The sequence below is a fragment of the Lepus europaeus genome, chromosome 11 (genome assembly GCF_033115175.1).
Source record: "Lepus europaeus isolate LE1 chromosome 11, mLepTim1.pri, whole genome shotgun sequence".
Lineage (NCBI taxonomy): Eukaryota > Metazoa > Chordata > Mammalia > Lagomorpha > Leporidae > Lepus > Lepus europaeus.
Genome location: NC_084837.1, coordinates 58775266 through 58791110, shown reverse-complemented (window position 1 = coordinate 58791110; position 15845 = coordinate 58775266). Strand labels below are relative to the sequence as shown.

General features: G+C 40.5%; 1 protein-coding gene across 1 annotated transcript in view; it reads right to left on the bottom strand.

Annotated features, from left to right (window-relative positions):
* Nucleotides 1–15845, bottom strand: part of CDIN1 (CDAN1 interacting nuclease 1) — a 245048-nt gene that overhangs the window by 131774 nt on the left and 97429 nt on the right. Inside the window, exons 6-7 of the mRNA XM_062205587.1 lie at nucleotides 1243–1322; nucleotides 839–888 (exon numbers count right to left, since the gene is read on the bottom strand). Coding sequence (XP_062061571.1) covers nucleotides 839–888; nucleotides 1243–1322 — 130 coding nt within the window. The remainder of the gene's footprint in view (nucleotides 1–838; nucleotides 889–1242; nucleotides 1323–15845) is intronic.

Sequence of the window (15845 nt, the reverse complement as noted above, 5' to 3'; positions counted from 1 at the left end):
TTTTTATTATTAAGAGGTTTCAGACTCATGAGCTCCACTAGATATTATTTTCATAAAAATTACAAATTGTTTGTCACAAATAATATTTTAGTCAAGGATTATCAAAACTGTTACTGTTGCCCCAACATTATTAAATTTATTGATGAATAATATCCTATGTCTTGAAATAGTTACTGTCCCCCCAATCTTGTTTTAACAAGTAACCATTATCTGTCTAGTAATCTCCATGCTTTCACTGAAGAATGACTGAACATCTGTTCTTCTAACCTTAAATTCAGTCCAGAGGAAAAAAATAGCTTAGTTTCTCTAAATATATTTATTAGGGACCCAAATGATAGTTCAGATTATAATCAGCATTTAACCATTAAGAATCTACTGCCCTTTAAAATGTGATGGTCTCTGGCAGCATTTTAATTATATCGTCCTTTAACCCAGGGTTCAAATTTTACTCCAGTGAACTCAATTGAATTTGGCTCATTTTAAATGGAACTTTACTATATTTTTAAAATGATCATAGGAATAGTTAGATACATTCCAAGGTGGTATGTTATCTGCCTAATGACTCTATATCTTTAAACTCATTGAGAACCAAGCAGTTTGCAAGAAGCAGGTGAGACACACAACTGCTGAACTGATATCTTCCTGTGGCCAATCTGATTTTTCCTAAGCTCTGGAAAAGAATGGTCTGCAGTGACCCTCCAGTTGATTGAATGTAAAATAGAAGAGTATGAAATGTGTTTTGTGAAGCAGAACTTTATGTCAGGTTAAGCTAGACACATCTCCTCCAATGAGTCTAAGCTCGTCAATTGTGCACCTAAAATTTTATGGGAAAGGATACTGTTTGATGCAGTCCACCAGTGGTCCATAACAGCAGTCGTTCACAGTGCACTGCAGACAAATAAGAGAAGGGGGCTAGGGTGGGGCAACAGCAGGAACTATTATGGTAAACAATATCCTAAAAGCAGTAATTACTTCTCTCCCCCTACCCCCCAAAAAAGAAAGCTATTAAAAGGCTGTTCAGATTTAATCACAGAAAACAAAAATTGCATGCTTTTTATTCACTATAAAAGCAAGCTATTAAAAAGTGAAATGCTCTTCTCACAAATATTGCATTGCCATTTATGGCGCACCCTGACCTCAGTGATAGTTTATGATGACAGTAATTAAATGAGGTTTAAAATCCTTTACTCTGCTAGGCAGATAACAGCATTGCCACTGAAAATAGACAGCTGTGATTAATACCTGATAGACCTGATTTGCTAGAACTCCATCTGGAATCTGAGAAGGGTCCCGCAGCATACTATTTATAACAGACTTCGAGGCTGCAGAAGAAAAGAGATGAACTGTTAGCAGAGAGCCAACACACTTTTAATGCAGCATGAAAAGTGACATGTACCTACGTATACACAAACCATGAAAATGAAAATGTTAACTTAGTAATATTTTTTACACTTTTTTCATCTAAGGGAAGCTTTAAATTAGACCATTTTGCAAAGTATGTAAACCACATTGCCAGATTTGATGATGACATCAGTTTTTTAAGGTAAATTAACAAGTATAGTCCTGAAACATATGTGTCTGTGCAGATAAATTAGCATTGGAAAAAAAAAAGCAACAAAAACGATGAGAAAACACTTACCTTTTGAAGGTAGGTATTTTATAACCAAGAATATGTACACAGAGAGCTTAAGGAGAGCAAACAAAATACTTCACAAAGAAGTCCATAAAAATAACTTTTAACCCAATAAAGCATTACTGTATTCTAGATCTTTTCAAAATGTTTCTCATCAATTGTCAAAAAATGTCCATTTCACAGATAAGGAATGTAGGTAAAAATGAATGACAATTGAATTTTAAATAAGAAAACACTTGTGTGGGTGTGGGTACACAGGTAAGAATTTTTCACCCAAAATATGCATCATTCACTTGCAAATCAAGCCAAATTCACAGAGAACTGTGATGGAAGAAGGGAAGTGTTAAGGGGGCATCTAATGCAGGAAATTTTATTGCAGGACATCTTTTGAGTAGCAGGTAGGAGACCCCAGCTGCTCACTGCAGGCACGTGGCAGCCAAGGTAGCCAGAATTCCTCTTGATGCATGGCAGGAATGCAAGTTTCCAGACGGGTATCATACAGGGGTTTCTTTTGGGTCCTCTAGTGGAATCAGTATCAAAAATCTAGCAACATGGTTCAGGGTCTGTTCCTCTGCATACTGAATAACTACTTAGTTAATAAAATGAACACAGACCGCAGATCTACATTATTCAAATTCTGAGATGTTAAGTCGTCTAAGTTTTTTACATTATTGTTATGTTCCGAAGTTCAGTACCATAGGAACACCAACAGATATGATAAATGTTAGTAAAAACCGTGGAATGCAAATGGGGAGATTACATCTTAGTCACACAGGCATAGTATCGAGTCCACAAGCCAGAAATGAAGCACAAGTATGGTATGTTGTTAGTCATCTAACTGCATGCTCACAGCAACATTTAGGTACTTAAGAGCCACTTGTAAACTTGTGTTTCACTGCACGTGGAGAGACGTACGTGAGAGACCATGAGACATTCTAAGAGTATCGCTGGAGCTGCCCTCTCGGGTCCCATTTCCCCCTCTGGCTCTGCAACCTGGGCAAGTTATGCAGCCTTTCAAGTGTAATGTCTTCGTCTACAGAAAGTGATGATACTATGTGAACTGACTACCTGAAACAGTTCTTGTGTGGGTCTTCAGAGAACAGCCACAGTAGCAATTCCATTAGGGTTAAGTAATGATTAAGAACAGAATCAGACTGAGGCTTTGGCTTCATAGAAGCCAAGGTTGGATTCAATTTTATCTGAAAGTACCATGGATAACTAGTACAAATATTAGGAATGTGAAGCAGCAAACTGTCCTCTAGTACAAGAAACTCATGGTAGCAACAGTACCAGATGGGCAATAATGTACCTACGAAACTCATTTCGTTTTCTCAACTTGATTGAGGCCTGGCCAAAGAAACCAAAGCAGTCACTGACACATTTAGTCACCTGGTCTGAGAATACGTTCTCTGGTCTGCTGCTCAGAGCCCAGACAGGGCACCTACATTCTTTATGTTGCCATGACACTAGCAGAGAATCAAGGAAAGGGCAGCACCCTCTCCATATGTACCTGATCATGGCCACGGAGTTACATGGCCGACTCTCTCACGTGAGAAAAGATTATTAAAACATAGAAGTGGCCTCGGACTATGACCAAAAGTGCTATTCTACAGAAAATTACTGACCTCATACCAAACTATATGCAAACTCATTGATAAATTAATAAAACAAAGTTGTTTTTTTTTTTTCCCAGAGAAGATAGACAATAAGAATCCAAGACAAAAAAGGAGCAGGTAATTTATTTTAAGGTGGTGGTAGGGGGGAAGTATTAAAATAAGAAACAACTGATAGCACAACTTTCCCCACAGCATACATTTTATTTTTTATTTTATTTATTTGAGAGGCAGAGTTACAGACAGAGAGAGGGAGAGACAGAGTGGAGTCTTTCATCCACTGGTTCACTCCCCGAATGGCTACAATGGCCAGAGCTGGGCTGATCTGAGGCTGGGGGCCAGGAGTTTCTTCTGGGTCTCCCACGTGGATGTGGGGCCCAAACACTTGGGACATCTTCCACTGCTTTCCCAGGCCATAGCAGTGAGCTGGATTGGAAGAGAAGCAGCTGGGACATGAACCGGTGTCCATATGGGATGCTATGTAGCCTACTATATCACAGTACCAGTCCCCACAGTATACATTTTAGAATAGTGTGCTCATCAGGATCAATAATCAGAGCTAAAAACTTGTCTGAAAATAGTCTGAATATGTTGAATGGTACAAAAAAGCTACACACTCAGTCCATATTCATTTTAAGTATAGCAAAATGGTTACTCTCTGCTTGCAACTTGGCATTTTTTTAGGGAAGGAGAGAAAGCTCCAATGGGATTAGAAGGTATCAGCTGCAGACTCAGCACATACCTGCTGTCCATATGTGGCTGTTGCCACTAAGACTTCACAAAAGTCTGCCAGTGTGCTGGAACAAACCAGAGTGCACACTTACTTTTATGCACATTTTCTGAAGCTTGGGCCATCTCAAAGTGACGATGGGTGAGGTTGGCACTGTGGTGTAGCAGGTTAAGCAGTCGCCTGCAGTACAAGCATCCCATACGGGTGCCGTTTGGAGTCTCATCTGCTCCACTTCCAATCCAGCTACCTGCTAGTGGACCTGGGAAAGCAGCAAAGATGGCCCAAGTTCTTGGGCCCCTGCACCTACATGGAGACTTGGAACAAGCTCCTGGCTTCTGGGTTTGGCCTGGCCCAGCCCCAGCCGTTGTGGCCATTTGGGGAGTGAACCAGCAGATGGAAGATCTCTCTGACTCTCTTTCTCTCTAAGTCTATCTTTCAAATAAATAAATCCGGAGAGAGAGAGAGAGAGAGAGAGAGAGAGAGAGAGAGAGAGACCAATAGTCAAATAAGCCAGAAAAGTTCTGTCTCTCTCTCTCTCACTATCCACTCTGCCTGTAAAAAAAAAAAAAAAAAAAGGCCGGTGCCGTGGCTTAACAGGCTAATCCTCCGCCTTGCAGCGCCGGCACACCAGGTTCTAGTCCCAGTTGGGGCGCCGGATTCTGTCCCGGTTGCCCCTCTTCCAGGCCAGCTCTCTGCTGTGGCCCGGGAAGGCAGTGGAGGATGGCCCAGGTGCTTGGGCCCTGCACCCGCATGGGAGACCAGGGGAAGCACCTGGCTCCTGCCTTCGGATCAGCGAGATGCGCCGGCCGCAGCAGCCATTGGAGGGTGAACCAACAGCAAAAAGGAAGACCTTTCTCTCTGTCTCTCTCTCTCTCACTACCCACTCTGCCTGTCAAAAAAAAAAAAAAGAAAAGAAAAGAAAAGAAAAGTAAAGGTACCTGGACAATGCTGGGGTGCCTGGACAAAGGACTCTAGGAAAGCCGGGGCCTTTCACACATTGAAAATGTGTTCCTAGGCCACTGGCCAGTTTGCATCCAGCTTTTCTGATTACACATGGACAGGAGTCCTGTTCTTCCTAACCATTCTGGAGGCATGAATTCTGTTGATTTCACAGTTTGCCTCAGCTACTGCTCCAACGGATGGGATTTGAATTTCTACCAAGCATGTTTAAAGCAGGAATGCATGAGTCACTTGAAGTTAAATCCACAAGAGAGAAGTGGTATCTGTGAAAGCACATTAAAGACAGGCAATAGGCAATGCCTGAGAAAAGGCATAATGGCTGATTGTCTTCTACTCATTGTGAAATATTTTGAATATAAAGAACCAGCAGATGGAAATCTCTCTCTCTCTCTCTCTTCCTCTGTCTATCTCTAACTCTGCCTTTCAAATAAATAAACAAATAAATCTTAAAAAAAAAAAAAGGACTTAGGGCCGGTGCTGTGGTGCAGCAGGTTAACGCCCTGGCCTGAAGCACCACCATCCCACATGGGCACCAGTTCGATAGCCGGCTGCTCCACTTCCAATCCGGCTCTCTGCTATGGCCTGAGAAAGCAGAACACGGCCCAAACGCTTGGGTCCCTGCAGCCATGTGAGAGACCCAGAGGAGGCTCCTGGCTCCTGGCTTTGGATTGGTGCAGCTCCAGCCATTGTGGCCGGTTGAGGAGTGAACCATGGGATGGAAGACTGCTCTCTCTCTGCCTCTCCTCTCTCTGCGTAACTCTGACTTTCAAATAAATAAATAAATCTTTAAAAAAAAAAAAGGACTCATGAACATAATATTAGGAAACTTCAAAAGGTTCATGGGAAAATGGGATTAAAAGATAATGTACATTTTCCATCATCTTTGGAGACCTGCTCATAACAAATATCCATGCATCTACCACCCCAACTTAACTTAGAAAACCATAGTAAATTTAGATAAGATATTATTAATTTTTGCAAACTTTTTTTCATTTATCAGTCTTGCTAGAGGTTGACTTACTTTACCAGTATTTTCAAGAAATCGGATTTTGGCTCTACCGCATCATTTTTTCCAATTTCATTTCATTTATCCTTTCTCATCATTATTTCCCCATTTTCTACTTCAAGTTTACTAAATTATTCTTTTACTAGCTATTGTTATAATTCATTTAAATCTTACCATATTTTAAAAAATTATTTGAGAGGCAGAGTTACAAAGCAAGAGAGAGGGAGAGATATCTCCCATCTACTGGTTCACTCTCCAAATAGCTGCAATGGCCAGAGCTGAGTAAGTCTGAAGCCAGGAGCCAGGAGCTTCTTCTGGTCTCCTACAACGTGCAGGGGCCCAGGCAAATTGGCAGGGAGCTAAATTGGAAGTAGACCAGTCAGGACTCAAACTGGCACTCAAATGGGATGCTGGCATCACAGGTGGTGGCTTCTTTATTTGCTATGCCACAACACTGGCCCCTATCATACTTTTTAAGTAAAATTTTCCCTTTAAATTTTGTTTTTGTTACCCACCACAAGCTTGGTAGTCATTTATTTACAAATAGTTTTTTAGTTTCCATTATTATTTCATCTTTAATCCACAAATTATTTAAAATCTTATTAAGGGATGGGCATTGTGGTACAGTGGGTTAAGCTGCCACTTGGGTTACCTGCATCCCATACTGGAGTGCCTGGGATTGAGTCTTGCCTCCACTACTGATCCAGCTTCCTGCTAATGCACCTGGAGGGCAGCAAATGATGGTTAAAGTGGCTCACTAGGCTAATCCTCCACCTGCGGGGCTGGCAGCCCAGATTCTAGTATCAGTTGGGGCGCTGGGTTCTGTCACGGTTGCTCCTCTTCCAATCTAGCTCTCTGCTGTGGCCCGGGAAGGCAGTGGAGGATGGCCCAAGCCCTTGGGCCCCTGCACCCACATGGTGCAAATCTTCTATATCTTTATAATTTTGCCAGCTAGATATGAAAAAATCATCTACTAGCTCTACTGTGCATGTGTCAGTCTTTCCTTGTAAGTCTGCCAATGCTCTTCCCATATTTAGAGGTAATCCCATGGGTGCATATACTGTTTGATAACTATGTCTTTTGGAAATGTCAGGAGTTTAACAAAATTTTTGTCTCATATTTAGAGTTATCTGGTGGTTATACTGCTGTACTACTTTTCTTTTGGACAGTAAATATGCCACACAGCTAGTAAATGTCTCACAGATCTGCAGCTGAGCAATTAGGTAGATTTTCTAAAATCAAATTAGAAAACCTGTGCTTTTAAGAGGTGAGCTTACTCCATTTACAATCATTGTAACTGATGCATTCAAATTTATTTTCTACTTCCTTTTCTCTGTGTTTTGCTAATCATTCTCTTCTCTTTCTTTTAGTTAATTAAGTTAGTTAAGTTAACTTTAGTTAATTAAGTTTGCTTTATTCTCCCTTTTCCCTTATATCCTTGGAAGTAACATTTTATACCTATTTCATTTTTTTAAGGATTTTATTTTATTTCAAAGTCAGAGTTACAGAAAGAGAGGCAGAGACAGAGAGAGGTCTTTCATCTGCTGGTTCTCTCCTCAAATGGCCATAACAGCCAGGGCTGGGCCCAGCCAAAGCCAGGATCCAGGAGTTTCTTCCGTCTCCCACATGGATGGCAGGGGCCCAAACACTTGAGCCATCCGCCACTGCTATTCCTAGGGCATTAGAAGAGAGCTGGATTGGAAGTGGAGCAGCTGGGACATGAACTGGCACCCAAATGGGATGCTGGCATTGCAGGCGGTGACTTTACCTGCTACACTATAACACTGACTCCTATTTATTTATTTAGGGAGGCAAAGAGAAAGATAGTAAGAGAGAGCACTTCCATCCACTGGTTCACTCCCCAAAGTTTGCAATGGCTGAGGATGGCAAAAGACAGGACTCAATCCAGGTCTTTCACAATGGTGGCAGCAACCCACATCCTTAAGAAATCACAGTTGTTGTCTCCCAGGGTCTAAATTAGCAAGACGGTGGAATCAAGAGTAGGACCAGGTATAGAAGCAAGGCAGTCCTATGTGGGACACAGGAATCCATAGTGGCTTCTTCAACACTCAGTCAAATGCCTGTCTCTACATCTAGTGCTTTTGTAGTCCTTTAAAAGAAAAATTTAAACTGAATATCTAATCTCTTTCTGTACCTGCTTCATCATTCTGCAGATAAGAAATTTAGAATATACTCCCTCCAATCAGGAAGTCATCCTCTCCCCACTGACCTACAGGCCATCCCAGCTCTTCTGTTTGTTCAACATGTAAACATGTTGAACAAGAGTCTCTGTGATGGTTAATTTTGTGTCAATTTGAATAGACCAAAGATGACCAGACAGCAGTCTAACATTTCTTTGGGAGTGTCTGTAGCAGTGTTTCTGGATGACATTAACATTTGAATTGGCAGACTGAAAAAAAAAAAAAAACCAAAACAACCAACATACTGTCCTCCTTAATGTGAGCAGTCCTCATCCCGTAAGTGGAAGGCCAGACTGGAACTAAAAAGCTTTTCAGGTGGGGCATCTGTTTTTCCCATGCTGCCTTTGGAGTCTAACTCAAACACTTGCTTTTCCTGGGTCTCAAGCTTGGTGGCCTTCAGCCTGGGACTAGGACCACACCATGGGCTCTCCTGGCTCCCCAAATTCCAACTGTAGATCTAGAGACTCACTAACTTTCATATTGCAAAAGCCAATTCCTTGTAATAAATCCCCCTCAGTTTTATACATATCTTGTTAGTTCTGTTTCTCTGTAGAACCCTAATCATTGCTTTCCATTTCTTAAAATACTCAATTCTTTGACTTACCCATCTGTTTGCTAATCTCCTTTTTCAGCAGTGCTTCGTAAATGCTACTCTCCACTTTTGGGCATAATATTCTTGTTGCTGAAGTATCCCATTTATTAGTACTTTCAGCTGGGACCACTGTGTAGCAAAACCTCTTTGTCTTAACTTGTCTGGAAATATCATACTTAGTTATCATTCTTGAATGGTAGTATAGCTGAGTATACAATTACTGGCTAGTGGTTATTTTAATTCAACTCTTTCAAGATAGGATTCTACTGTATTGGTATCTACTACTCCTAACGAGAACTCTACTATCAGTCTAACAATAATCCCTACATATGTACTTTGTCTTTTATCTATCTCCAGTTATTTTTAGAATATTCTTTTATATTCAATGATTCTATCATTTTTTCTTTGATAGTCAGTGGTTTCATTCAACCTAGGCATACCTATTTTTACTTAACCTGCTTAGTATTAACTATGTTTCATGAACCAAATGATATAAGACTTGAGTCTAATCTGAAAAATTCTGAGTTATTATGGCTTAGACCTCCATTGTCTCCTCTGGAACTCTTATGGTAGACACCTGTTAGGTCTTTTTCTATCCTCTAAGTCTCCTTCTCTGATAAAGTGTTCATATTTCTCATTTCTTCATCCTGTGTTATAAGAAAGGTGTTTTCCTTAGATTTATCCTAGAATTAACTCATCATTGTTCTAATCTAATTTTTTTAAAGATTTATTTATTTATTTGAAAGAGTTACAGAGAGTTGAGAGGCAGAAAGCGAGAGAGAGAGAGAGAGAGAGAAAGGTCTTCCATTCGCTGGTTCACTCCCTAGATGGCCACAGCAGCCGGAGCTGTGCTTATCCAAAGCCAGGAGCCAGGAGCTTCTTCCAGGTCTCCCACGTGGGTACAGGGGCCCAAGGACTTGGGCCATCTTGTACTACTTCCCAGGCCATAGCAGAGAGCTGGATGGGAAGTGGAACAGCCAGGTCTCAATTCGGCACCTATATGGGATGCTGGTGCTTCAGGCCAGGGCATTAACTCACTGCACCACAGTGCTGGCCCCCAATCTAATTTTCATCTCATCTTTTTGTATAATTTAATACAGGTGGCCCTCTGTATCTAGGGGTTCCACATGCATGAATTCAAGCAGTAACAGATCAAAAATATTTTCAAAACACTGCATCTGTGCAGAACATATAGACTTTTCTCTTGTCTCTATTCCTTAAATAAAACAATTTACATAGCATTTACATAGTATTAGGTATTATAAGTAATCTAGAGGTGATTTAAAGTATACAGGAGCAAGACCTTACATTATATGCAAATACTATGCTATTCATTTGACTTGAACATCTGTGGATTTTTGTATGGAAGTGGAGACTTCGATCCAGTCCCCTGTGAATACTATGGGAATGCTGCCTTTTACTCATCTAGTGAGCTCTTAACTTCAATGACTAATACTTCATGTCTAATTTTCATTTTAAAAAAAAATCTATCTGGTCTTTGTCCACCTATTCTTTGACCTATTCAGCTTGTCTTTGAATTTGTTTAATCAGCTAATACGCATGTATTATTTTTAGACTTGTTTTATAGTGTGTGTATGTGTGTGTATATATGTAGATATATTCTGTCTCATAATTTAATTTACAATGTCTTCATTTTCTCATCTCTATTCCATCACTGCCCTATTTCTCTGTCTATCTTTCCTGTGGTAGTCAGTTCCTCTGCTTGGTTTGTAAACTTTTACTGTGAGCTTATTTCCAGCAAGAATAGTCTGACCTGCATTGTGGAAGGAACCATGACAAAGCGGTTTCGTGTTTACTTTGCAGACACCAGTTTTATTGTTAATTTCTTAGCTTGGGCTTCCTGCAGTAAACAAGAGTGTAAACTTGGACCCAAATCCACAAATGGTGCTGACTTGTTTCTAATTTCTCTTTTCCCTCCTAATATTCAACACAAGGCCATAAAGAGTGAGCAAGCTTCCTTGACATTGTCTCCATGCAAGTGTGGTCTCCCCCCGCCCCTCTTCTCGGTTTAAACTATATACAGAGGCTCATACAGCTCCTGGTTGTACAACTGTCCTTCCAGGAAGTTGTAAGTCCCCTCACATCTATATCTAAATCTAACAATTCCTATTTACCACTCTGGATATATGTTCTCTTTCAATTTCTGGCCCCTGAAGATTTAATTTATTTTAGCTTATATTTCACTATGTATTTAAAAAGATGTTTAAACAACTATTGATCACTTTTATGTCTTTTGTCACAGAAATATGGCCCACCAACAAACACTTATTCTGCTCATTCTGTAGAAACTTCTGAAAACCTTTTAAAGAAGCTCAGGTAAATACCTGTTTCTAGGTTTTTTTGTTTTTTGTTTTTTAATTTCTTTTATTTATTTCAAAGGCAGAATTAGGGGGAGAGACAGAAAAAGAGGTCTTCCATCTGCTAGTTCACTCCTCAAATGGCTGCAACAGCTGAGGTTGGGACAGGCTGAAGTCAGGAGCCAAGTTCCTCCTCTGGATCTCCTACATGGAAGCAGGGGCCCAAGCACTCTGGCCATCTTCTGTTGCTTTCCAGGCACATTAGCAGGGAGCTAGATCAGAAGTGGAGCAGCCAGGCTCAAATTGGTGTCTGTATGGGATTCTGGTGCTGCAGATGGTTGGCTTTACCTGCTATGGCACAGCCCGGCCCCAAGATACAGTTTTAAAAATACAAAAAGAAAAGGTCCCTTCCAAGAAGTTGGGAGTCCCAAAAAATAAGGGCAGGTAGATTCTTAACCCTCTTCTTAAGGTCTCTCTGTTCCAAGACACTGACTGGGCCAGGGTGAAGGAACCATGACCATTGATGGCTTGAAAATAAAAAGATTATCCTGATTCCACCAAAAGCTGCCAATGCATCCTAGGCTAAAGCGCTGTGCTAATGGAAAACAATACAACTTGTTTCTCTGTGAAAATCACTTTCCTTGTTCAGTCTGAAATATTAGCTTCACCCTGCTGCTTTTTTTTGGAGGTGTGCATTAAGCCACTGTTTCCCAGCATGCTCACCATTGGGCAGCTGGGCTAGGCTCAGTGGCAACAGCCTGTTCTTCATGTGGACTATCCGGGTGCTTGAGGACTCACTTTTATGGTAACTCACTTCCATGTTTGGCCCAGTCTGAACTCTGGCTTCTCACCTGGTGGGTCTCCCTAAGCTCTGTTTTTAGATTTCTCCTTGAAATGGTGGACAGGTTCCAAGAAAAAGCATCCCAAAGAAGTAGGCAGAAGCTTAAAGTTATTTATAATCTAGGCTTGGAGGTCATGTAATAAGGTTACAATTTTATTTACATTTTCTTTCAAAGAAGAAAACTGTTTTCTAAAAGATAGGTGAACTTGGAAAATTATAGCATAATGCTTTCAAACAGGGGCAATATGGGGGTGAGCATTTGGCAGAGCAGTTAAGCTGATACTTGGGATACCAACATCTCATTTCAGAGTATCTGTTCTCGAGTCCCAGCTCTGATTCTAATTCTGCCTTCCTGCTAATGTGCACCATGGGAGACAGCAGGCGATGGCTCAAGTACTTGGGTCCCTGACATACATATGGGAAACCCGACTGAGTTCTTGGCTCCTTGCTTTGGTCTGGCCCAGCCCTGGCTGTTATAGGCACTTGGAGAATGAGCCAGCATATGGGGTGGGATTTTTTTTTCTCTCTCTCTCTCTGCCTTTAGATAAAATAAATAATTTGTTAAAAAACAAAACAAAACAAACAAAAAAACAGAGGCACAATGGATAGTAGTTGCCAGCAGAGTCTAGAATCAGTCAGACATCTACTAGCCATGGTATTTCAACAAATTAACGTCTGTGACCCTTGGTTCCCTTGTCTGTAAAACAGAATAACACTGGTGCTTACTTTGCAGGACTGTTCTAAAGATGAAATGAAATAACACACTATAAAGCACTTATCTATCTGAGACCTGGACAGTTACACAAACTGTTTCACTGTTTGGCTGGTGTTAGATGATGGTGTGGGCTGGCTTCTGCTTTCCAAGGCTGCGTTAGCAATAAGCATAACATTACTCTCTATTGTCCAGAAGACAAATACAGAATGACTTCATGAGATGTATATGAAGTCAGGGGCTTGTTTTTTATCAACTATATATTGCCACAGCCTTGAAGAGACAGCCAGAAATGAATATATTTAACAGGAAGAATTTGGCAATACTAGATTATCTCTTACCCCTTCTCCCTGATTCATACACACACTGCTTTGTGGCACTTGGTTTACAATCTACTATCAAAACTGTTTTCAGAAAAGAACTTGGTAAAAGTCCTTTCCACTTTCTTGTGTATCAGGTTAACACATTGTCACTCAGGGGGAGGGAGGTATAGTTTAAGTCCTCTCTGTAACCATGTAATAGATGCCCCACCACCCAAGATAGGGGCATTTCAAGCATCAGCAATCAAGCAAGTAAGGACTGTTCAAGAATCACTGACATCACATCCATTTTTATAGCTCCTACTCTCCTTAGTATAAGGTCAGGTAAGCAGTCAGCTACTGCTAGAAGGTACTGAAGCAAATATGCAGGTGAATCATCTATGATGCCAAGCCCCTTGCAAGTTCTGCCTATTGCAAAGAACATGTTTTACCCGCACTAAAACAAAGGTAAGACTACATAGAGTTGAGAGCCCTAATCCAAGCCTATACATAGTGTTAACCATGATAGGGAAATCAGCGAGGGCTGGTATGAGTTGCATGACAGGAGTGGGGAGAAAACCAAGGATGAGGAAGGGAAGGACTTACTGTGGTTGCTCCGGAGGCTGAACCCCAAAGCAAAGCCTAGATCACAGCGACTGCTGGTTTAAGACTTTTGGACATCAGAGTCATGAAGGTCCCAAGCTACATCTCTATCGGGGTTTACCAGTCTATGTCTTTCCAGAACAGTTTTCATATCACCAGTGGCCCACAGCAGCCCTACTTACCCTTACAGTGGAGAACTCCTCAGGAATTCCAGGCACTGCCTCATGAGCTCTCCCACGGCACAAGAGTGATCTCTAAGTCAGTTCGATCCCATTTGACAACTTGAATAAGAAATACTTTTTAACATTAGGGAATCCTTTAGGGACAACTAAATTCTGCTCTGTAGCTAGCACACAACCATGTAAGAAATATACTACAGTCATCAAGTGTAAAAGTATCACGTTTGGACAAGGGGAAGAGGTCTCCAAGCAGGAGTGTCCTCACTTCTCAGAACCTCATCTCAGGAAACTTGCAGCTTTACACTCACTGTACACTATTAACCCTTATATTACAAATGTGTGTCAGTTGATATTTATTAAGCACCTGGTTAAGATCATGAACACAATTCCTCCCAGTTCACCTCCCCCACCCCCATGTTCCTAATCCAGAATTTTTTTTTCATCTTAGTTTTTGGCAAAAAGTTCAAGACCCTGTTCAATTCTTGCCTCTTGTGTTAAAGCCTGCCATTATTTTTCCAATCCACCTGTGTTTTTCCATCTCATTTTGTGGAGTGAGGGGGAACTCCTCGATGTTTCACCTGGCATACAAAAAGACGTGCTGTAATTCCTCAGCATTGTCTTTAGATATCCAAGCGCTTTTATAAGGAGGAAGAATCAGACTCATCTTTTGATCACTTCAAGGTGATAAGTTGACAGCTTGTTTGAAACTCTTAAGTTTCAAATTTCAGGCTCAGTTTCATGTGACCCTAAATTTGGTTGACTTAGACATTTCTTAACCTTCTTCATGATGACCCACCTAAAAAGACGTTTTAGATTTTTTTTTTCTTAATTGCTTCTCCCCAAGAAACTTGAATGCGACAGATACACTGTCTATTTGTTGTGCAAAATCACCCTCTGTAAGAACACAGGATTTACTTGAAGACTAAAGAAACTGGTTAGCAACTTTCCTGAAAGCAGTAATATTTCTGTGTTATCACTACAAATTTGCTTTGTGCAAAATTGCTACTCGATGAATTGCTGAAGCATTTAATAAAGAAATTGACAAACAAAAGAGAAAGCTATTTAAAATTAAGCTCTACCTATATGTTCTATATGTTCTAATACCTACTTCTATGTTTTCTTTCTCTCTCTCTCTCTCTCTCTCTCTCTCTCTCACGATCTATTTTATTTATTTGAAAGTCAGAGTTACACAGAGACAGAGAGGGAGAGACAAAGAAAGGTCTTCTATCTGCTGTTTCACTCCCCAAAGGGCTGCAAAGGCAGGGGTTGGGCCAGTCCAAAGCCAGGAGCTTCATTTAGGTCTCCTATGTGGGTTCAGGGACCCAAGCACCTGGGCTATTCTCCGCAGCCTTCCCAAGAGAATTATCAGAGAGCTGGATCAGAAGTGGAGCAGCCAGGACTCGAACCAGCACCTATATGGGATGCTGGCACTGCAGGCAGCGGTTTAATCTGCTACACCACAATGCTGGCCTTATTCTGTACTCTTAAAGCAAATTTTAGGTATCTAAATAGATGTGACTTATTTTGAGCTTTTGTCTTTACTGAAGAGTGGACTTTAAAAAACAAGTAATTGTTTTCAGGAAATTCAGACCAAGATGCAATAGGGAACAGTGGATCTTTAGATAAATGTTGAGAGCACCTAATAGAATGTCTTGCAAAAGAGGAGTGCATATTATAGACACAGCCATGTAAAATGACTTTACTAGGCATAATATATTTTTTCAACACTTATGTATTATTTTTAAGTGCTTTATATCAAATGATTTTCAATAGTTTATAGCATGTAAGATATAATTATGTTTCCTTTAAAAAATATAATTAAATAAATGACTCAAAATATCATGTAAACCTGAATGCAGTATTTATTATGGTATTATGTAATGTGGCATTATACAGCTATGGGAAAATCTACAAACATTATATTCAAATTTCTAAAATTTTGGAAATAGTTTAATATTTGTACCAAGTCAGTTGAGCATTCAGGAAATAGGGTTACTCAATCTACCTAATAACAAGTTTTCATTTGTAAAATAACAACAACAAAACCCAGAGAACATATACTGCATGCTTCAACATACTTGGTATCAACCTCAATTCCACCTGTGTTGAGTCACTGAATTTTCAGAGTGTACCTACAAGGTGTAATAAATGAAGAAAT